The sequence below is a fragment of the Phaenicophaeus curvirostris genome, chromosome 5 (assembly GCF_032191515.1).
Source record: "Phaenicophaeus curvirostris isolate KB17595 chromosome 5, BPBGC_Pcur_1.0, whole genome shotgun sequence".
NCBI classification, from domain to species: Eukaryota; Metazoa; Chordata; class Aves; order Cuculiformes; family Cuculidae; genus Phaenicophaeus; species Phaenicophaeus curvirostris.
In genome coordinates this window covers 1,881,115-1,902,323 of record NC_091396.1, presented here as the reverse complement: position 1 = coordinate 1,902,323, position 21,209 = coordinate 1,881,115, and the positions used below count along the sequence as shown (strand labels likewise).

Sequence of the window (21,209 nt, the reverse complement as noted above, 5' to 3'; positions counted from 1 at the left end):
GCCAGGTGGAGCAAGACCAGGGGCACGGGAGAAACAGCCTTTCGAACCCATTTGCACAAAAAAAGGGGAGGCTCCCAGCATCGCGGGACAAGAAGTCCCTCAGCCAAGACAAGAAGTGGCTCAAGGCAAACAAACGCAGAGCTCAAACACTCAAGGTAATAAAAGCAGCGTCTGCTTGCAGCTCGCAGAGTCCAGGCTCGCTGCAAAGGGTCACAGTCCGCTCCCCGCAGTCCCAAACAGCCGCGCCGGGTAAACGTGTCCAAATATAGAGATCATCGGGGCTAGAGGAGAGCACGGAGATGATCTGAGGGCTGGAGCATCTCCTGCACGAGGCCACGCTGAGGGAGTTGAGATTGTTGAGGCTGGAGAAGAGAAGGCTGAGGGGAAAACTTAGAGCAGCTTCCAGGACTTGAAAGGGGCTCTGGAGCAGGGACAGGACGAGGGGAAGGGGTTGGAGCTGAAAGAGAGGAGGTTAAGACGAGATCTTGGGGAGGAATGTTCAGCCCAGGTTGCTCAGAGCAGTGGTGGCTGCCCCAGCCCTGGAGGGGTTGAAGACAACGTTGGATGGGGCTTGGAGCCCCTGATCCAGTGGGAGGTGTCCCTGGGGTTGGAACTGGATGGGCTTTGAGGTCCCTTCAACCCAGACCTTTCCATGATTCTAGGAGATGTCAGCAGGGCTTTGACGATGCTCAGAAGCACGAGCTTGTGGTTGAGGATGCTGCCACCTCTCGCTGCTGCTGCAGGGAGGAGGGATTTGAGGAAAAGCTGCTCGGGGTGGGACTTGGGGGCTCCCAAGGTCTTATTGTGATGGGATACGGGCGAGATCCAGGCTCAGAGAGGCAGAAAAGAGCAGCACCAAGGATGGCTCTGCCATCTTCACGTGGATTTTGGTCTAGGCAGCCCCAGACTGAGCCAATTTCCAGTCTCATTAGATAAATGGAGACCAGGAGGATCATTACTCATCTCTATGTGATGCACAGCATGGAGGGAGTTGCTCCTCCAGACACCCACGCTGCACTCGTGGCCTCCAGAAAGCCAAGGTTCCCTCAACGTGATCCCCCACGTGGGGAGCAGCAATCCAGCCCTCAATGTGCACATCACCAGCAGGAGAATTCAGCATTGGTCCTTGAAGACCAGCCTGAGAGCCCACACCCAACATCTACTCACAGAATCATGGAATCCGTGAGGTCGGAAAAGCCCTCGAAGCTCATCCAATCCAACCCCACCAAACCACGTCTCCAAGTGCCACATCTACAAAGGTTTTAGACCCCTCCAGGTGTGGAGACTCCATCGCTGCCCTAGGCAGCTTCTTCCAATGCTTCACTGCTCTCAGAGTAAAGGAATTGCTCCTAATCTCCATCTAATCATCCCCTGGTGCAACTTGAGGCCATTCCCCCTCACCCTATCGCTTGGGAGAAGAGCCCAGCACCCACCTCACCACAACATCCTTTCAGAAGCTGCAGAGAGCGATAAGGTCTCCTCTCAGCCTCATCTTCTCCAAACTAGACAGCCCAAGGTCCCTCAGTGCCTCTCCAAACCCTTGTTCTCCAGATCCTGCAGGAACCTCCTGTGCTCAGCCCTCCACTAGGAGCCGTAGCCCAGGGTCTGGTCTCCCACCACCGCGGAGAAGGTGGTGGAGGAGCAGAGGATGCATCTCCCTGTCTCTCCCACAGCCAGGATCAACAAGAACGCCAACAACAAGCATGAAGAGCAGGACAACGTGGCAACAAGAGATGGTGATGTCAAGTCCTGGTCCCTGCGGAGGTGGGGGTTCATTGCAGCAGAGCTGAAGCTCAGGATTAAAAGCCAGGGGTGCTCAAGAAGAGCTCTCATCTGCTCCACCGCCAACGTCAGCTCCACCATCTCCTGTCCCACCACGCAATCCCGGCCCGGGAGCTGCAGAGAAGCACTGCAGGCAAGAGATGTTTCTCCCAAAGCCACGTACAGGGTCGAGGTCTCCTCAAAAACCCCACAAAGGACGTGCCTCCAACTCAGCATCCCCATCACCAACCGGTCCACGCCAGACGAAGATCTTCGGAAGACAAAAAGGTGCCATAAAAACGGATCTGGAAACCAGACACGTTCCCAGAAGCTACAGCCTGATCCTCTGAGCCTGCTCTCGCCGCCACCGAGCACGGAATCATCTTTCAATGTAGGGAAAGCCCCCAGAAACCACCCTGGCTTAGGAAGGGGGTTCCTCCAGCTGAGGAGCAGAGCGGGGAGTCACACTGCGGAGCTCAGCGCCAGGAGACGAACCCTTCCCTCTTGGACTACTTTATTTGGTAAAACTCAGAAACCACAACTGATGGAGCTTCACAGAACTTCCCTCCTCCCTGAGCCTGTGGAGAGAAAGGAAGGTGCTGTCCTGCTCAGCTTCGTTATCCAGATGCGGAGGAACCCTCCACACCCGTGTCCGGCTCCTCCAACCCTCGTCTTAGAGGCAGCTTTGCTTCCTCTTCCGAAAACCACGAGGCAGAACATTAAAAACGAAACCAAAAGCAAAAAGAAAAAAATTAAAGATCCTAAAGACAAGAGCAAGGGCGCCGCAGCCAAACGCAACCGGTTGGTGCTCAACGAGAGCAACCAGGGAAGCCCAACTCCGGGGCAGCAGCCGAGTCCGCAGGATTTGGGAATCCAAGCAGGCGACGAGGCGGTGCCCGACCCAAAATCCCTAAAGTTGGCTCCTTCTCCCACGTCCCCCGGGGCTCAGGCCACCGCTGCCGGTGTCGGGGTCGCCAAGCTGCAGGTGGGAAGGAGATTCCCTTGCTGGACGTGGAGGAAGGAGCTAGGGAACGACCCCGAATCCTGCTAATGGATCCGGGTCAGCTCCTCCACAATCTTTATCAGGTCATCCACGGTGGCTTCTCTCTTCATGCCGCTGCCGTCATCGATCTGCAAGAGGGGGAAAAAAAAAAAAGGCATCGGAGCACGGGTTGAAGATCACTCCAAGATCAGAACTTGTAGGAACTCAAGTATTTCGGATTCCCTGATTCCACACAGCCTGAAACGCCAAGCAGGATCCCTGCTACCCATTTGGAAAGGCCCCATCTCACCTGTAAGTTCGCCACCACCTCCTGCATCTTGGGCCTGCTGATGTCCAGGAAGCTTTCGATCAGGTCCCCATCGATGAATCCCGTCGCCGGTTCCGTCTTGCGTTCGGTGTGAAAGGATCTCCAGGTGCTGGTGTTAAGGAGCCGAATCCATACGGAGCAACACCAGCCCCAGACTGACAACGTGACCTCAGGAGGACTATCGGATCGGGGTCGCGCTTTTAGAGCTGCCACAAAGCCAGATTCACCCTCAAACCATGCAGGATGGGCCACTCTCTTCCCCACGGCACGTGGCAAACACATCACCACCTTCTCCAGCTGATGGAGAAGCCACCGGAGCATCCCAACGGAGATAAAGCTCCAACCAGCAGCCACCCCACGTCTGGCTCAGGCCGAATTCCCGAGCCAGCCCCGAGCAGGGACGGGCAGAGGTTCCCGAACGAGCTCCGAAAGGATATAAGGAATGCTCGATCTTGCCCACGCTCTTGATGACTTTATTGAGCCTGTTCTGCATGTCCAGCAGGAGGTTGTACCAGCTCTCCGACAGCGAGGTCACCAGTCCTGCCAAGGGCAAAATGAGACAAAGGTTTAGGACTCGCCCCAGGGCATCCTGGTAGCTCCCACCAGTAGCCCAGGTGGACAAGAAGGCCACCAGCAGCCTGGCTCGGACCAGCCACGGTGTGGCCAGCAGGAACAGGGAAGGGATCACCCCCTGGACTCGGTGTGGTGAGGCTGCACCTCGAATCTTGGGTTCAGTTTTGGGCCCCTCGCTCCAAGCAGGACAGGGAGAAGCTGGAGCACGTCTGGAGAAGGGAATGGAGCTGGGGAAGGGGCTGGAGAACACGGGTTGTGGGAGCAGCTGAGGGACCTGCGGCTGTTTAGCCTGGAGGAGGCTGAGGGGAGACCCTCATGGCTCTGTGCAGCTCCTGGAAAGGAGGTTGTGGTGGGTTCTGGGCTCTTCTCTCAAGTAAGAAGCGATAGGATGAGAGACAACAGCCTCAAGTTGCACCAGGGAGGATTAGATTGGAGATTAAGAACAGCTTCTTCACTCTTTCAGTGAAGAAGCTGTTCTTAATCTCCAATCTAATCCTCACTGGCAAGAGGTTGCCCAGGGCCGTGGTGGAGTCTCCATCCCTGGAGAGGTTCAAAAGCCATGTGGCCACAGCACTTGGGGACAGGGTTTAGCCAGCACGGTGGGGTTGGGCTGACATGTTGGACTGGATGAGCTTAGAGGGCTTTTCCAACCACAACAATTCCATGATTCTATGAGTGGAGCTGCACTGGAAGCTGTGTGAGAGGACTGGGACAAAGAAGGAGTTTGAAGGAAAGCCAGAGCACTTTCCCCTCCTGGAAGGAATCCAGAGAGAAAAGCAGGTTTCTGAGGAGAAGACAGCACTGAGCATCACTCAACATGGGAGCAGGAACGCGAGACATGAGGAGACCCCACTGGAGGCTCAGCAGCGGGGAAGAGGACCCGTTACTGGAAGCCCAGCCCTTACCGATCATGCCGTTGACAGTGCCGAAGAGAACCGAGCCCTGTGTCGGTGTGGAGGTCTCCCCCAGGTTCTGCATGACCAGAGACCCGTGGCAGAAGACGTTAACGAACTCTCCCAGGTGGGACAATCCCACCTCCTGCAAATGCTGGCGCTCCTCGTCGGTGGTGGCCGCACTGAAATCCAAAGCACCTCGTTCAGACTGTGCTGGGGTGACAGGAAAGCTCCCCTGCTCCCACCTCACTGCTCCTCAGAGCTGGACATGCTCCTCACACACACCTCTGTTGCTGTAACGTGGAGGAGACCAGAAGGTCCTATCGCCCCATCCCTCCCATCACATACGGCCACGTTCCCCTTGCAGCCAGCTCACCTGTCCTTCTGGCACACGAACAAATTGAAAGCGTTCTCTGCTCCCAAGAAGTTGTCGTCGTCCAGGATCTCCACGGCACTCATCCAGTTTGGATTGAAGTCTCGGGCAATCTGGAAGAGGCCAAGAGGAATCAAGAGAATCACCAGGTTGGAAGAGACCCACCGGATCATGGAGTCCAACCATCCCCATCAATCACTAACCCATGTCCCTCAGCACCTCGGCCACCCGGCCCTTAAACCCCTCCAGGGAAGGGGACTCAACCCCGTCCCTGGGCAGCCTCGGACAGGGAGAAGAACCTCCCTGGCCCTGCTGGCCACGCCGGGTCTGATCCAAGCCAAGATGCCATTAGCCTTCTTGGCCACCTGGGCCACTGCTGGCTCAGGCTCAGTCGCTGTCAACCAACCCCCTCAGGTCCTTCTCCTCCAGGCAGCTTTCCAGCACACCGAGGAGATTCAGTGCGTCCAGATGGCCTGGCCTGTCATCCAGCATCTTCATTCCACCAACATCCAAGGGCAAGGTGGGATCCAATCTGTCCCTCTCTTCTAAACGAAGCAGCTGGAGATGGCTCTGGCCGGAGCGGCACTCGGACAAAGCCAGGACACTCTGCGAGACCGGCCTGTGCCAAAGCCGCTCCAACATTTTCAGAGCACAGACTGTCTACGCTGCGTTTGTTGACGTGAAACCATTCCAGCTGGACAAGAGGCAGCCCAGATGGCAGCTCCTCACCGCGGCAGGCAGCTCTTGATCAGGGAGGGCACCTGGAGGTGTTCAAGGCCAGGTTGGATGGGGCTTGAAGCCCCTGATCCTGTGGGAGGTGTCCTTGCCCATAGCAAGAGGTTGGAACCGGGTGATCTTCAAGGTCTCTTCCAACCCAACCCATCCCATGATTCCTTTCCCAGCTTCCTGGAAGCCCTGAGATCCATCACGCTCCTAAAACCACAGGGCTCCATCTAAAAGCACATCCCTAAATCCTTGTCTTCAAAGGGCCGGCAGGGTAAGCCAAGCCAAGCTCCTCCTTTTATCACCTTAAACACTGTCCCCCCTGCCCAGACCCAACTGGAACAGGCAGCACAGGCTCCCAACACCCCTCGGATCGAGACTATTCAACAATATTGCTACCTCCTCAAAGTTTCCTTCCATGGGCTTGTACGCAAGGAGGAGGACAGAGCGCATCAGATCTCCCACCAGGATGAAGTCTCCCTTGGTCTTCAGGTAGAGCGCCATGATGTTATTGTAATGGTTGCACTCCGTGCGGAGCTCTTTCTCGGCCGTCCACTCGTACAAGCGCACCTGAAGGGAGGGACACGGCTCTGAGCCAACAAGGCCCACCAGGACACGCTCCCCAAGGGAGTCTGGTGACCTGGCTGCCATTTGGAACAGCTGGAGAAGCTTCCAGATGGGAAACGTGCTCCCCAAACAAGTCTCAGGGGGTTGCGAGAGCCCTACCGTGCTGTTGATGCTGGCTAACAGCTTCCCGTTGAACTCCACCATGGAATACACGGCCCCCTTGACCTCCTTCTCAGCCAGGCTCTGCAGCTTCCCTGGAATAAACCCATGTATCACCCCGTTATCCGCCCCGCGCTCCCAAGGGAGCTGCTCTAAACAACATCCCTGGCCCTAAAAACCATCGTAGAGGACCCGAGGGTGAGGAGCACAAGACGGACGTGACCACACGGGTGGACAGACAGAAAGCAAGTCCCAGAATCTAGATGTGGTGAGGGATTCTTGGTCTTCTCCAGGACTTAGAAGGAAAGGGAACTGCGATAGCTTGTGGCAGAGTGACAGCACCTCCAGGTCCTGTCTGGGGGTGGCCACCAGGAGGAGAAACCTCAGGAAATACCTCTCTGCCTGCCATAACATGGAAGTGAAGAGCTCATCTCCAATCTACATCAAGCACCTGGATTTGGTGAGGCGAGAAGACTTTGCTCTTACCGTCTGAGTAGTGGAAGACAACGATTCGACCCTGTTTAGGCTCTGCCTCCTCGGGATAGACCATGGCAGTGCCCACAATGAAGTAGGTGTTGGGGTCCTTGCCAAGCTTGCAGGAGACCAGGCTGAGGGCATATTCGTTCTGCAGAAACTGGTGAGCATGAAGCACTGTGCAGAGAGGGAAGAAAAACAACTAGGTCCTGGTAGGAAGCAGCTCCACACGTGGACAGAGCAGTTGAAAACTTCAGACATGTCCAAGGGGGCTGCCTAGAGACCCCTTCTCCTATTCCTCATGACCACTTTGGCAACATCTATACCCTACGGGTGACGCTCCTTTAGGAAAACACTTCAAAGGAAGGAAATGTGCAAGGTGAAAGATCTTGAAGATCAAGAAGATCACCTTCTTGGTGGCCAAGAAGGCCACCAGCAGCCTGGCTTGGATCTGCCATAGGGTGGCCAGCAGGAGCAGGGAAGGGATCACCCCCTGGACTCGGCGCTGGTGAGGCTGCACCTCGAATCCTGGGTTCAGTTTTGGGCCCCTCATTCCAAGAAGGACATTGAGGGGCTGGAGCTCGTCTGGAGAAGGGGACAGAGCTGGGGAAGGGGCTGGAGAACAGGGTTATGAGAGGTGGCCGAGGGACCTGGGGCTGTTTAGTCTGGAGAAGAGCAGGCTAAGAGACTTCATCGCTCTCTGCAGCTCCTGGGAAGGAGGTCCTGGTGAGGTGGGTACTGGGCTCTTCTCCCAGTTAACAAGTGGTAGGATGAGAGGAAATGGACTCAAGCTGTGCCAGGGGAGGTTTACATTGGATATTGGGAAGAAATCGTTATGGAAAGGGTTGCCAAGCTCTGGAAGAGGCTGCCCAGAGCAGTGGTGGAGTCCCCATCCCTGAGGAGTCCAAAAACCACAGTACTTGGGGACAGGGTTTAGCAGGCATGGTGAGGTTGGCCTGACAGTTGAACTGGATGAGCTTAGAGGGCTCTTCCAACCTCAACGCCTCCACGATTCTACGAGCGGTACCTTCAAAGGTGTGCTGATCTATGATGAGCAGGTTGTGCACCTCCACCTCCTCTCCGAAGGACGTCTCATGGGGCGCTGTGCTGCTGGAGAACAGCTTGCTGGTGCTCACGCTGCTGGACAAGGCCTAGGGCACAGGAATACCGGTCACATATTTGTGCTCGGCGTGACCTCACATTGCTCCACACCAGCTGAGGGACCCAGGGACCAGAAGAATGATTTGAAGAGAAGGTGAAGCAAGGAGCTCCCTAGATCTGAGTGAAGGGACACGTTCCCTGCAACAGCATTAATGGAAGAGCGTATGCAGCGTTGTGGTTGCCACCAGAGCTACTTCCCACAGGGAACTCGCACCCACGTCCCTAGAAGGAAACCACTAGAGAGGGAACAGAAGCCTCTTTGGGAGGCTGAAGGAGCAGAACCCAAACTCAAAGGTCCATCTGATAGAACAGCGAGCGTGACCAGAGAGTCCTTGTCACCACCACGTTGAGATCTTGGCACCCCATCTCCTCCCAGGCCGTCAAAGGGAGGAGTTGAGCTCAGGGCTTTGGAAGAGAGGGTTCTCGATGAAAATCTGCATCACGTTTCGGTCTGAGGAATGACGATACCCACAGGCCAGAGCTCAGGGATGACCTAGCAGCTGCTTCTCACCTGGGTGCTGGCGCTGGGTCTGAGCGCCGTGGTGCCACCGCTGGCGTCCTGCACCTCGATGCGACTCGAGAGAACACCGAAACACTGCGATACCTCCTGGTAGCAGATCTTCCTGCGGGACAAACAGAGCCATGTGGGCAGGAGAGCCACGACAGGCCACGCTAAGGACAGCACAGAGGTTCTGGAGACGAGAGGAAGAGCTGCTCGCTCGCCCAAGCTGCTCTCAGCAAAGCCTCCGGTCAGTCCGTGTCCTGAAGCCACCACAGGAACGCTGACCTGGAGGTCTCCTCAAAACCTCGTCCCACGCAGCAGAGCACGGACCCTCAAGCCAGGCTCCCTCCAGCTCACCTGGGCGATTCGTAGAGGGGAACCGTGCGGATGTGCAGCTTCTGGATCTCATCAATGGTGCCAATTGTCAAGGTGCTGTTATTGGCCAAGGCCAAGCTGCGTGGAAAGAAAAAAAGTCATGAGCAACGATGCTCAGAAGATGGGTGGCACAAGAACCTCTTTCTCCTCCACTGGTGATCCCAGAGATTCTGTTTGTTGACCCCAGGATCCCACTGCAGCGTTCAAACCTCCTCCATCCCACATCCCAGGTGGAGACTGACCTGTCAGGATACCCATCCGAGTTGAGCGGACACATGTAGTTGACTTCCTTCAGGTTGACGTTGGAGAAGACCAGCTTGTGGTTGCTGCTGTAGATGACGGTGGGGCGGTCAGAGCAGGCAAAGACGTTGGTGGTGGACAGAGAGCGGAAAGTCCTCAGGACGGTGGGCTGGGTGCCAAGGGTCACCTTCTTGCGGTCGCTCAGCAGGCCTGCAGGAAAAGGAGCATCGGAGTTGGGAGCTGCTGCAACGGAGCTCGCAAAAGCAAAAGAGCAGAGTGCAACACCTTGAGAAGAAGGGAGCGTGGTCAAAACCATCCCACCATCAGCAGAGGGTGGCAAAGGAAGGGATGTAAACATCATCTCCAGTGGGTTCCAGAGAAATCCACCAACTCCCAGTGCCCACAGCCAGTCCCACCTGAGCAGGACCCCGTCACCATGAGAAAGCAAGAGATCGTGGAATGGTTTGGGATGGAAAGGACCTTAAAGCACATCCAGTTCTAACTGGGATCTTTCTAGGGACACCTCCCACTAGATCAGGTTGCTCCAAGCCCAATCCAACCTGGCCTTCAACACCTCCAGGGATGGAGCAGCCATGACTTCTCCAGACAACCTGGGCCAGGGCCTCCTCACCCTCACAGGAGAACATTTCTCCCTAAGATCTCATCTGTATTTCTTCTCTTTCAGATGAAAACCATTCCCCTCATCCTATCCCTGCATCCCATCTCTCCAAGAGGATGAAAAGCGTGTCAACCACCCCGCTTGACCACCCTGTAGTCACCTGTCTCAAGGCTAAGCCCGAAGTAGAAGAGCGCTCCGTCCCCCAGGGCGCAGAGGAGATAGTGGCTGCTCTCAAAGGTCGTCATCAGGATGGAGCGAGGGATGATTTCTGCAGGGAGCAGGAGAAGAAAGAGTTGATGTCGCTCACGGCTCAACCAGGTTGGCGAGAGCTGCCACCCTGAGCAGAACTTCACCTCCTCCCAGCATCTCCTTGTGCAGCAGCTCGAACGACGGCAGCTTTAGGATGCGGGCGGAGATGTCGGTCCAGAGCCCGATGGCACAAAGCGGGGACATGCCGTTCGTGTCCCCCAGGGGGGTGATGTCCAAGCAGGCAACTTCGTGCTCCATCTCAGTGCAGCTGGCAGGAAGGAGAAAGCAAAAAGAAGTGTCAGGTTTGGGCTGCCGAGGCGGAGAGGCCTCAGGCCAGGAGATGGACACCTACCTGATCTGTCTGAGCTCCTGGGGTCGGATCTCCAGGTAGTACAGGGCCCGTCCCACAGCCACCACGACCTGGTTACTGTTACAGGAGGCCACGCTGATGTTCTTTCCGTTGGGCTCTTTCCACTCGCTCACCAGGGCTTTGGGCTCCTGGCTCACCAGTCTCACAGAGGCGGAGGTGATCTGGAGAGAGGACACCTCTGCTCAGAGCCAGAAGGTGACCTCCCTTCTGACATCAGCCTGGGGAAGCACGGCAAGCCCTGCTCCTGAGGAGCAGCATGGATCTACAGCTCCACAATCAATAAGGTGGTGACCCCACAGGCTGGGATGGGCCCCGAGGAGACTGGGATGGGCTCCACAGACCTCTCAAGAAGATTGGGATGACCCAAATCTGCAGTGGTGACCCAGGAGAGAGGTATCTGCATTTCCCGAGCCCCAGCATTACCTGGATCAATTGCTGATGTGCCACGTTGCCGCAGAAGAAGGTCTGCTGATCGTCCACAAAGCCCGTGAGCTCCGTCTCTTCTACTTCTTCTCCATTTAACATCAAGACCCTGAGGAGGAAAGGGAGCTCCTGTCAAACCACACTCCAACACGCAGCTGAGAGCCTGGCTCAACGTGAACATGGCTTTACCTGGTCTGGCCAACAAAGGACAACACCAACATATTGTCCGTCTCACGGTGAGAATCCGACCTCAAGGGCCACAAGCCTGAAACAAAGAGAGGCCACGTGAACATTCCAAGAGCAGGTGGGTGCAAGCCTGTGGCCTGGACAGGCGCCCATTCTCCTGGGGGGAACATTGGTTGCCTGGAGGGCCCAGAGAGTGGTGGGAAATGGCATCAAATCCACCTGGAGGCCAGTTCCAAGTGGTGTCCCCAGGGCTCAGGGCTGGGTCCAGCCCTGCTCTATGTCTTTATCAATGACCTGGATGAAGGCATCGAGTGCACCCTGAGCAAGTTTGGAGATGACACTAAGCTGGGTGGGAGCTGGATCTGCTGGAGGGTCGGGAGGCTCCAAAGGGATCGGAACAGGCTGGATCCATGGGCTGAGACCAACGGCAGGAGGTTCAACGAGGCCAAATGGCGGGTCCTGCCCTTGGGGCACAACAACCCTGAGCAGCTCCAGCCTAGGAGAAGGCTGGCTGGAAACTGCCTGGAGGAGAAGGACCTGGGGGGGTTGGTTGAACAGGAGCCAGCAGGGGCCCAGGGGGCCAAGAAGGCCAAGGGCATCTGGGCTTGGATCAGACCCGGCGTGGCCAGCAGGGCCAGGGAGGTTCTTCTCCCTCTGGCCTCGGCCCTGGGGAGAGCGCTCCTCGAATCCTGGGGTCAGTGCTGGGCCCCTCCCCACCAGAAGGATGTTGAGGCTCTGGAGCGAGTGCAGAGAAGAGAACGGAGCTGGGGAAGGGGCTGGAGAAGGAGAGGAGCGGCTGAGAGAGCTGGGGGGGTTCAGCCTGGAGAAGAGGAGGCTGAGGGGAGACCTCATTGCTCTCTGCAACTCCCTGAGAGGAGGTTGTGGAGAGGAGGGAGCTGGGCTCTTCTCCCAAGGGACAGGGGACAGGCCGAGAGGGAATGGCCTCAAGCTCCACCAGGGGAGGCTCAGGCTGGACAGCAGGAAAAAATATTTCCTGGAAAGGGTGATTGGGCAGTGTCCGAGGCTGCCCAGGGAGGGGGTTGAGTCCCCTTCCCTGGAGGGGTTTAAGGGCCGGGTGGACGAGGTGCTGAGGGACATGGGTTAGTGATTGATGGGGATGGTTGGACTCCATGATCCAGTGGGTCTCTTCCAACCTGGTGATTCTATGATTCTATGATTCATGCTCCACACTCAATCTCGGCCTGCACACATGAAGGGTCCCCACCAGGCCCATCTCGGGACGTGGGTGGTGTCTGACAGCACCAAACATCTCACGTACCTTTGATCCCTGGCAGGTCAATGCTGGCGTGCTCGTGAATCCCAATGCCATTCCGGATGATCCTCAGGGAACCCTCTTTGAACGCCCCCGAGCATGTGACCAGCTGGAAGAAAAGCAGATGATCTTGACCAATGGCTGCCAGGAAGCTTCCCCACTCATCCTCGTGGCGATGGGTTCAGGGGAAGTTCTGAGAGGAAGATTTTTGGCAGCTGACCCCTTCCCCAGTGCATGAAGGCAACGCCTTCCTCACAAACGGGGTAATCCAAGCATTCATAGAATCATGAAGGTTGAGAAAGAGTTTTAAGCCCATCTTGTGTGGCCATGGCCACACGTTTTTGAACCCCTCAGGGATGGAGACTCCGCCACTGCTCTGGGCAGCCTCTTGTTAGCGCTTCACCACTGATTCAGTGAAGAAATTGTTCCCAATATCCAATCTAACCCTCCCTTGGCAAAACTTGAGGCCATTCCTTCTCATCCTATCACTGTTACTTGGGAGAAGAGCCCAGAACCCACCTCACCACAATCTCCTTTCCAGAGAGCGATGAGGTCTCCCCTCAGCCTCCTCTTCTCCAAACTAACCAGCCCCAGGTCCCTCAGTGCCTCTCATAACCCTTGTTCTCCAGATCCTTCTCATGTCTGTTCCTCTTCTCTGGACACAGTCTAGCTCCTCAATGTTCTTCTTGGAGTGAGGGACCCAAAACTAACTCCAGGATTCGAGGTGCAGCTTCTGGTCCCCAGAGAGGGTATTTGACCTCGGGTAATCCCGAGCCTTGTGGAACTCTATCCTGTTGGATCCAGCCTGTCCAGATCCCTCTGCAGAGCTTCCTGCTCTCAAGCAGATCAATACTTCAACCCAACTTGGTGTCATCCAGATCATGGATAAAGAGATTAAACATTACTGAAGACCTGGAAACACCACCTCCACTCCTTGATGTAAGATCTCACCACCATCCCTGCACCTCCACAAGACTTTGAGATCCTCCAGGAGATGCCTTGTCACCTTTTTTTTCCACGGACAACTCAGGCATCCATCTGGTTGGCTCAGACAACCCAGAAAAGCAAAGCAAGATCAGCGTTACCTGCCCCTGGCCTTGTCTTTCCAGATCCACCACGCACATGTCAACGATGGGACCCAGGTTGGTGAAGGTCTCCATAGCCACCACGTAGGAGCCCTGCTCGTTGCTGTCCACGTTGAGCTAGGAATAAACACAATTATTGGCTTTCAACCAAGACCAAGCAAGTGGAAAGGGTGTAAGGAAGACAAGGAGAAGGAACGTTTATCCACATCCACCCCTCGAGGTCACGAGGAAATAAATGTGAACAAGATCCCATCAGAAGAGTTGCCACCTACCTTAACAAGCTGGGAATCTCCAAGACGAGAACCCACAAACACAACGCCGTTGTCCAGGTAGGTCAAACACTCTGCAATGGATGTCTGGGAACGAGAAGAAGCAGATGAACCACCACGAGCATGAAAAGGACTCGGTTCCACCCCAAAAGGGCCACAACTGAGCTGCAGGCCAACCTGAAGACCCCGCGCACAACAAGGGAATTAAATCCATTTATAGAATCAGTAGAATCATCGAATCACTAGGTTGGAAAAGATCCTTGAGATCATCAAACCAAGACATAAACCCACAGAGTCCAAGCTTCTCTCTGGGACAGTGCACAAGCACCGGACAAAAGCACAGGAAGATGGTGTGAGCCTCCCAGTGCCCAGATAGGGAATTTCACAGAATCATGGACTGGTTTGGGATAGAAAGGACCTCAAAGCCCATTCAGTCCTACCCCTCACCATGGGCAGGGAGGCCTCCCACTGGATCAGGGCCTCCAAGCCCCATCCAACCTGGCCTTGAACCCCTCCAGGGATGGGGCAGCCACCACTGCTCTGGGCAACCTGGGTCAGGGCCTCCCCACCCTCCCAGCAAAACATTTCTCCCCAAGATCTCATCTCCATCTCCCCTCTTGAAGCTCCAAACCCTTCCCCTCATCCCATCCCTGATCCAAAGCACCTCCCCAGCTTTCTTGGAGCCCCTTTCAGTCCTGGAAGCTGCTCAGAAACCGCATGGGGGGTTTCTGAGCCACGAGCACACATTTCCTGGCAACATCATTCCTGCCACTCGCTCCTCAGCAGAGCATTCCAAGCCCTGTGGTGGGAGAACCGAGTCCTACCTCGCCCAGCAGTTCCACGCGCAGGTCCTTCAGGGTGACGGTGCCATCCATTTGTTCCTCCTTCTCCAGGAGCAGCATGAAGAGGCGGCCTTCCATGTCCCCAAGCAAGTAACGGGACCCGTTGGGATCCACGCGGTTGTGGCACACGATTGTGCTTTGCTGCAGGGAGAGGAGGGAAGTCTTAGGAACCCCAAAGGGGCATCTGGAGAGCACGACCTGCTGGCTGGAACTGTAGCAGAGTCCCACACCGGAGTCCTGCAGGGTCCACGTCACCCTAGCAGGGTCCACGTCCCCCCCAGCAGGGTCCACGTCCCCCCCAGCAGGGTCCACGCTCCTCCTGAGTGGAGGGAGATGGTTGGATTCACCCTTCCATAAACTTCATCAGCAAAACCAACCCAGAATCTGTGGTGAAATGGTCTCATCTTTTGGGTACTAGGGACCACCTGACGTTCCTAAATCAAATCCGTTGCTCGCTTGCTCACATCCCAGGAGAGACATCATTGGAAAACCTGTTTTCCCAACGCTGAGCTTCCACGGATGCTATTTGGACACCGTGGAGCTCTGCGCCTGCTTCGTCTCCAGGTTTTGCCATGTGGGGTGGATGCTGCCCACCTCCCTGTCAACATATCTGGTTTGGGCTTAAAAAATCAAAGAATCCTGGACCCGTTTGGCTTGGAAAGAACCTCAAAGCCCATCCAGTCCCACCCCCTGCCACCGGCAGGGACACCTCCCTCTGGATCAGGGGCTCCAAGCCCCATCCAACCTGGCCTTCAACACCTCCAAGGACGGGGCAACCTGGGCCAGGGCCTCCCCACCCTCATTCTGAAGAATTTCTTCCTTGTGTCTCATATCTAAGTCTTCCCCCTTCCAATTCAAAGACTTTCCCCTCATCCTATCACCCCAGGCCCTTGGAAAAAGCCCCTCTTCAGCCTTCCTGAGTCCCTTTCCATCCTGGAAGCTGCTCTAAGGTCTCCCTGCAGCCTTCTCTGAGATCCAGCAGGCATTGCGCAATGAGATTGGTGTTTCTTTACCGAAGATTTATCACTTTTTTCTAGCCCATCATTATTTCCCGCTTAAAAGGAGCTTTTGATCACAGCTCAAACCCTCTTTCGTTGCCATTCGTGCTTCTGGTAGAGTTTAAACGTGGGAACCAGCCCACCCCTCTGATAAAAACCACAAAAACCCTCTGGTTACAAACTCTGTGAACCTTTTTTTTTCCTCTGAACAAGCGCCCCAGGCACACACCGATGGCCCCGGATCTCCAAGAGGCTCATTCCTATCTTTGGTGCCTGAAATAAAACCAGGCTCCAGCTCGGATTCACGCCCAAACCGTTCACTACCTCCTAATTAAGCCCTTTCTTGAGGATCAAACAGGATTCCAGCTTTACTGCCCTGTTTCCAAGCTCTCCACCGAGCAGAGTCATGTGCTGCCACCAGTACGAGGATCGTGTATGTTCCTCAGTCCCCAGAAACAGAGACCGGTCATCGTACAGGAGTTGCACAACCTCTTAGACAACGCCTGGAGACAAGCACAGTTTCAATTCCCAACTACAAGCAGCCCAAAAGCCTCCCAGCACTCTCAGGGATGTTTGGAAAGAGGAATTATAGAGGATTATACTTCTAGATCTCAGCAGTGACTCACCTTGATGATAGGAGGAGCGATAGCCAAGTATTTATCTCCATTGTGATAGGTGATGGACTCCTGCCCGATGATGATGGCGCCTCCAAAAGGCTCTGGAACTGCGCAGGGAGCAGACAAACATCTCGTTAGAGACCCCGTTCGGCACAACTGAGCCTCGAGGAAGAAACATGAGGGGAGATCTTTGCCAAGAAGGACCAACCTGCGATGACCATGGAGGCTTCGGCCTCTACGTTCTCCTGTTTCCAAGGCCCTTTGTTAAACTCCTTCTCACGCAAGGACACCTCGTAGGTCTTGACGTGGCGACCCTGGGGGTCCTGGAAGAGAAGCCACAAACGGTGTTGTACAACGACAGCAGCCTCAGGAAACGGATTCCAGAGGCAGAGCTGCAAAGCAGGGAGTCTCCATCTCATCTCCTGCAAGAGCACAGACACTAGTGAGTCGCTGGGGGTTTGCTACTGCCCATCTCCTCTCCAGCTCCCTCAAACTCTATCCATGTCTGAACATACACGTGGTAACCGTCTCCCTAACCTGTACGTAGAGGCACCTTTCAATAAACCACAGAATCACAAAATGATTTAGGATGGAAGGGAAGTCAACAGCCATCCAGTCCCACCCCTGCCATGGGCAGGGACACCTCCCACTGGATCAGGGGCTCCAAGCCCCATCCAACCTGGCCTTGAACCCCTCCAGGGATGGGGCAGCCACCCCTGCTCTGGGCAACCTGAGACTCTCTACCCTCATCATGAAGAATTTCTTCCTAATGTCTCATCTAAATCTTCCCCCTTCCAATTTAAAGCCATTCCTCCTCATCTTGTCACTCCAGGCCCTTGGAAAAAGTTGCTTCCCAGCTTTCCTGGAGCCCCTTTCAGCCCTGGAAGCTCCAAGGTCTCCCCACATCCTTCTCTTCTCCAGCCTCAACAACCCCAACTCTCTCCTCTCACAGGAGGTTCTCCAGCCCTCGGATCATCTCCGTGGCCTCCTCTGCACTCCCTCCAGCAGCTCCGTGTCCTCCCTGTGCTGAGGATCCAGAACTGGACTCGGGGCTCCAGGTGGGTCTCCCCGAGCGGAGCAGAGGGGCAGGATCCCCTCCCTCCCTGCTGCTCCCACTGCTCTGGATGCAGCCCAGGACACAGGGGGTTCCTGGGCTGGGAGAACACGTTCCCAGCTCCTGTTGAGCTTCTCTTTCCCCAGGCCCCCAAGCCCTTCTCAGGGCTGCTCCCAATCCATTCTCCACCCAGCCCGGTTTGTGCTTGGAATTGCCCTGACCCAGCTGCAGGTCCTTGCCCTTGGCCTGGTTGAACTTCATGAGGTTCATGCCCACGCCCACATCTCAAGCCCTTAACAGTCCTAATCAAACTCACGAGGACACTCGGCCCTCCCCAGAGCAGCACCCGGTGCCCCTGCTGGGCTTTCCAGCTTTGGGGAAGTCACCAGGCAGCGACTCAAAAGCAGAAATAAACAACCCACCAACCCTGACTGTGTCTTTTCTAAGATTGGCTCCAAGCTTCCCTTCCAAAACAAGGTTTCGTGGCCACGTGGGGTAGAAACGTGGCCCTCACGCCCTTCCCAGTCACACAGAAAGGAGTCAGCTGAGTGTTGTGCAAGTGTGGATAACACAGCCCTCCAGGTCTTGCTGGACCTAAGGGTAATAAAACCAATAATAGAATGATTTGAGTTGGAAGGGACCTTTACAGCTCCTCCTACAGAGGAGGACAGCTTGCTCAGTGCCCCAACCACCCTGACCTTGAATGGTTCTAGGGATGGACCCTTCACTGCATCCGTGGACAACCTGAGCCAGTGGCTTCACCACCCTCCCAGGAAAACATTTCTTCTTTATACTCAGTCTAAATCCTCCCTTCTTTAGTTTAAAACCATTACTCATGGCTCCGCGAAACAGAAGAAGAACAGCTGCTTGTTCCTACACGTTAGCGAGAGTTGGGAACTCAACGTTTTTTTCAGCCCCCTCCCTGCTTTCTCCTTGGTTTGTGCCCAGAATTAAATCATCACACGAGTGTCTGCGACTGCAGGAGATGCTAACGACCAATACTCCCAGCAGGGGCCCAGGGGGCCAAGAAGGCCAAGGGCATCTGGGCTTGGATCAGACCCGGCGTGGCCAGCAGGGCCAGGGAGGTTCTTCTCCCTCTGGCCTCGGCCCTGGGGAGAGCGCTCCTCGAATCCTGGGGTCAGTGCTGGGCCCCTCCCCACCAGAAGGATGTTGAGGCTCTGGAGCGAGTGCAGAGAAGAGAACGGAGCTGGGGAAGGGGCTGGAGAAGAAGAGGAGCGGCTGAGAGAGCTGGGGGGGTTCAGCCTGGAGAAGAGGAGGCTGAGGGGAGACCTCATTGCTCTCTGCAACTCCCTGAGAGGAGGGTGTGGAGAGGAGGGAGCTGGGCTCTTCTCCCAAGGGACAGGGGACAGGACGAGAGGGAATGGCCTCAAGCTCCACCAGGGGAGGCTCAGACTGAACATCAGGAAAAAATCTTTCCTGGAAAGGGTGATTGGTCCCTGTCCGAGGCTGCCCAGGGAGGGGGTTGAGTCCCCTTCCCTGGAGGGGTTTAAGGGCCGGGTGGACAAGGCGCTGAGGGACATGGGTTAGTGATTGAAGGGAATGGTTGGACTCGATCCGGTGGGTCTCTTCCAACCTGGTGATTCTATGTTTGTATGGAGCAGCCTCCCAGACACCAAACAGGACACGCTGCCGTGTTTTCCACGGGAAGGCCCAAGTCTCCCCTCAGTGCTTGTAGGAAACTGTCTCTAATCCACCTGCTGGACAGACCTGAGCTCCTCCCGAGCGTTTAAAGAGACAACACGTTGCTCAGAAGCATCATTTCCCCTCCAAGGGAAAAAAAAAAAAGCAGTACAGAGGAGAAGGGCCTTTTCTCGGCTGCACCACGAGCCCAAGGGAGCCAGAGCCAACCAAACCACCGCTTTCTCTTGGCTTCAGGACACTGCTGCTGCTCCAAACCCTTCGGAAGAACTTTAGAGACTCCAGAACCCTCAAACAGAGGAGAACAAGTTACCTGGTAGACGAAGCAGATGGTGGGAGCCTGGCAGCCATAAAGGAACTTGACGTCGATGACCTGGAGCTCTTCCAGGCGGATGTTGAAAGCTTTTAATTCCTTGTTCTCCCGGTCCAACGGGATGACCTTGAAGAGGCCATCGTAGAGGCGCAGGCCGATCATGCGGCACTCGGGATCAATGATTCCAATGATTCCCGTCTCCGAGGGACGGCCGATGCGATCCTGAGCAAGAGATCCACGAGGAGAGGACAATTAAGGATAGAAAAAGATCTCCACGTGCGACGTGGGAATTCAGCTGAGGATGGACGCCCTGCACACCTCTCAACAGACTCTAAAACACAGGCTGGCAAGCCAAAGGCGCTTGGTTTGCGAGCGAACCTCACGAGGTTCCCACAGCCCCACTTCTCCACCTTGTCCAGGTCCCTCTGGATGCCATGCCAGCCTTCGGGTGTGACAACCACACAATTCAGCTTGGCCAGACTCACATTCACCTTATTATTCTGCAAACTAGGCAGAGTTCTAGCTCTCTCTTCTGTCCCCAAGCCTGAGACTGCAGGCAAAACCCTCTGGAAATAGCAGTTACAGGCATCGAACCGCGCTGGAAGTCAGCAGTAGGCAAAGAATCATCAAGACGGAGAAGAAAACCATTATCTAAGCCCACTCTCAACCATAAAACCACCCCTAAGGACGGGAATTCGCTACAGAATCGCTCACCTGCACGTTCCCATGGGCACGGGTTATGATATCAATGTTGTCCCCGTTCTGCTTGTACTCAAGGATGCAGGCGTTGTACTTGGCTGTCAGGATGAACAACAAATCCTTGCTCTCCCCCTGCAAACGCAGAGCGAAACCGTGATGGCGAGTGATCCCGGGGAGCTGGGGCCCACCCTCCCCAGCCCACAGCATACGCACCTTGGGGCGGAAGAGCTCCATGACGGCGGTTTTGCCGTACATCCCCACCTCCTTGACGGGCCGAAGGCCCTCGGCTGTCACCACGTAGATCTCCAGTCGCGTGTTCTTGGCAATCAGCAGGTTCAAATCTTCCGCTGAGGTGAAGTGGCCTGGGAATCACAGAATCATAGAACCACTAGGTTGGAAAGGACCCAGCGAATCATCGAGTCCAACCATCCCCATCAATCACTAACCCATGTCCCTCAGCACCTCGGCCACCCGGCCCTTAAACCCCTCCAGGGAAGGGGACTCACCCCCTCCCTGGGCAGCCTCGGACACGGACCAATCACCCTTCCCGGGAAATATTTTTTCCTGCTGTCCAGCCTGAGCCTCCCCTGGTGGAGCTTGAGGCCATTCCCTCTCGTCCTGTCCCCTGTCCCTTGGGAGAAGAGCCCAGCTCCCTCCTCTCCACAACCTCCTCTCAGGGAGTTGCAGAGAGCAAGGAGGTCTCCCCTCAGCCTCCTCTTCTCCAGGCTGAACCCCCCCAGCTCTCTCAGCCGCTCCTCTTCTTCTCCAGCCCCTTCCCCAGCTCCGTTCTCTTCTCTGCACTCGCTCCAGAGCCTCAACATCCTTCTGGTGGGGAGGGGCCCAGCACTGACCCCAGGATTCGAGGAGCGCTCTCCCCAGGGCCGAGGCCAGAGGGAGAAGAACCTCCCTGGCCCTGCTGGCCACGCCGGCTCTGATCCAAGCCCAGATGCCCTTGGCCTTCTTGGCCCCCTGGGCCCCTGCTGGCTCCTGTTCAACCAACCCCCCCAGGTCCTTCTCCTCCAGGCAGCTTTCCAGCCAGACTTCTCATCCCTGATGTCCCTCCAGCCCCTCCTCTGCCCCCTAGGAGCCCCAACGCTCCTCCACCCACCCTGCTTCCCCCCAGCCCCCCCATTTCCCCGCTGCCGCCTCCCCCAGGCCCTCTCCCCCCTGCCCCGCCCCCTCCTCCCGCCGGTACCGGTGACGCAGGCGTTCACGGCCGTCGGCTTCTGCGCCGTCACGACGTAGTTGTAGGACATGATGGCGGCGGCGGCCGGGGGACCGGTGGGACCCGGTAGGAGCGGGAAGGGGCCGGGTAACCGGGCAGGCGGTACCGGGCACGGGGAGCGCGGCCTCAGCGCCCGCCGCCACCGCCCCTTTCTTCCGCCCGCCCGCCCGGACGTCACCGGAAGTGGCCGCGTGGGGCCGCTCTAGGGCAGCTTGGA

At 56.1% G+C, this 21,209-nt stretch overlaps 1 protein-coding gene across 1 annotated transcript; it reads right to left on the bottom strand.

Annotated features, from left to right (window-relative positions):
* Positions 1–2,258: 2,258 nt before the first annotated feature.
* On the bottom strand, positions 2,259–21,107 carry DDB1 (damage specific DNA binding protein 1). Its single transcript, XM_069857218.1, has 27 exons — positions 20,963–21,107; positions 19,981–20,129; positions 19,783–19,899; positions 19,069–19,290; positions 16,251–16,365; positions 16,052–16,149; positions 14,410–14,568; positions 13,589–13,672; positions 13,317–13,433; positions 12,238–12,340; positions 10,962–11,037; positions 10,773–10,881; positions 10,332–10,510; positions 10,084–10,247; positions 9,891–9,998; positions 9,114–9,321; positions 8,854–8,949; positions 8,506–8,617; positions 7,861–7,984; positions 6,846–7,010; positions 6,360–6,454; positions 6,033–6,203; positions 4,914–5,023; positions 4,550–4,719; positions 3,509–3,611; positions 3,054–3,177; positions 2,259–2,892 (listed from the first exon to the last, which is right to left on the bottom strand). The coding sequence occupies exons 1-27, from the start codon at positions 21,021–21,023 to the stop codon at positions 2,809–2,811; spliced, it is 3,423 nt and encodes a 1,140-aa protein (XP_069713319.1). The 5' UTR covers positions 21,024–21,107; the 3' UTR covers positions 2,259–2,808.
* Between the last annotated feature and the right edge of the window lie 102 nt (positions 21,108–21,209).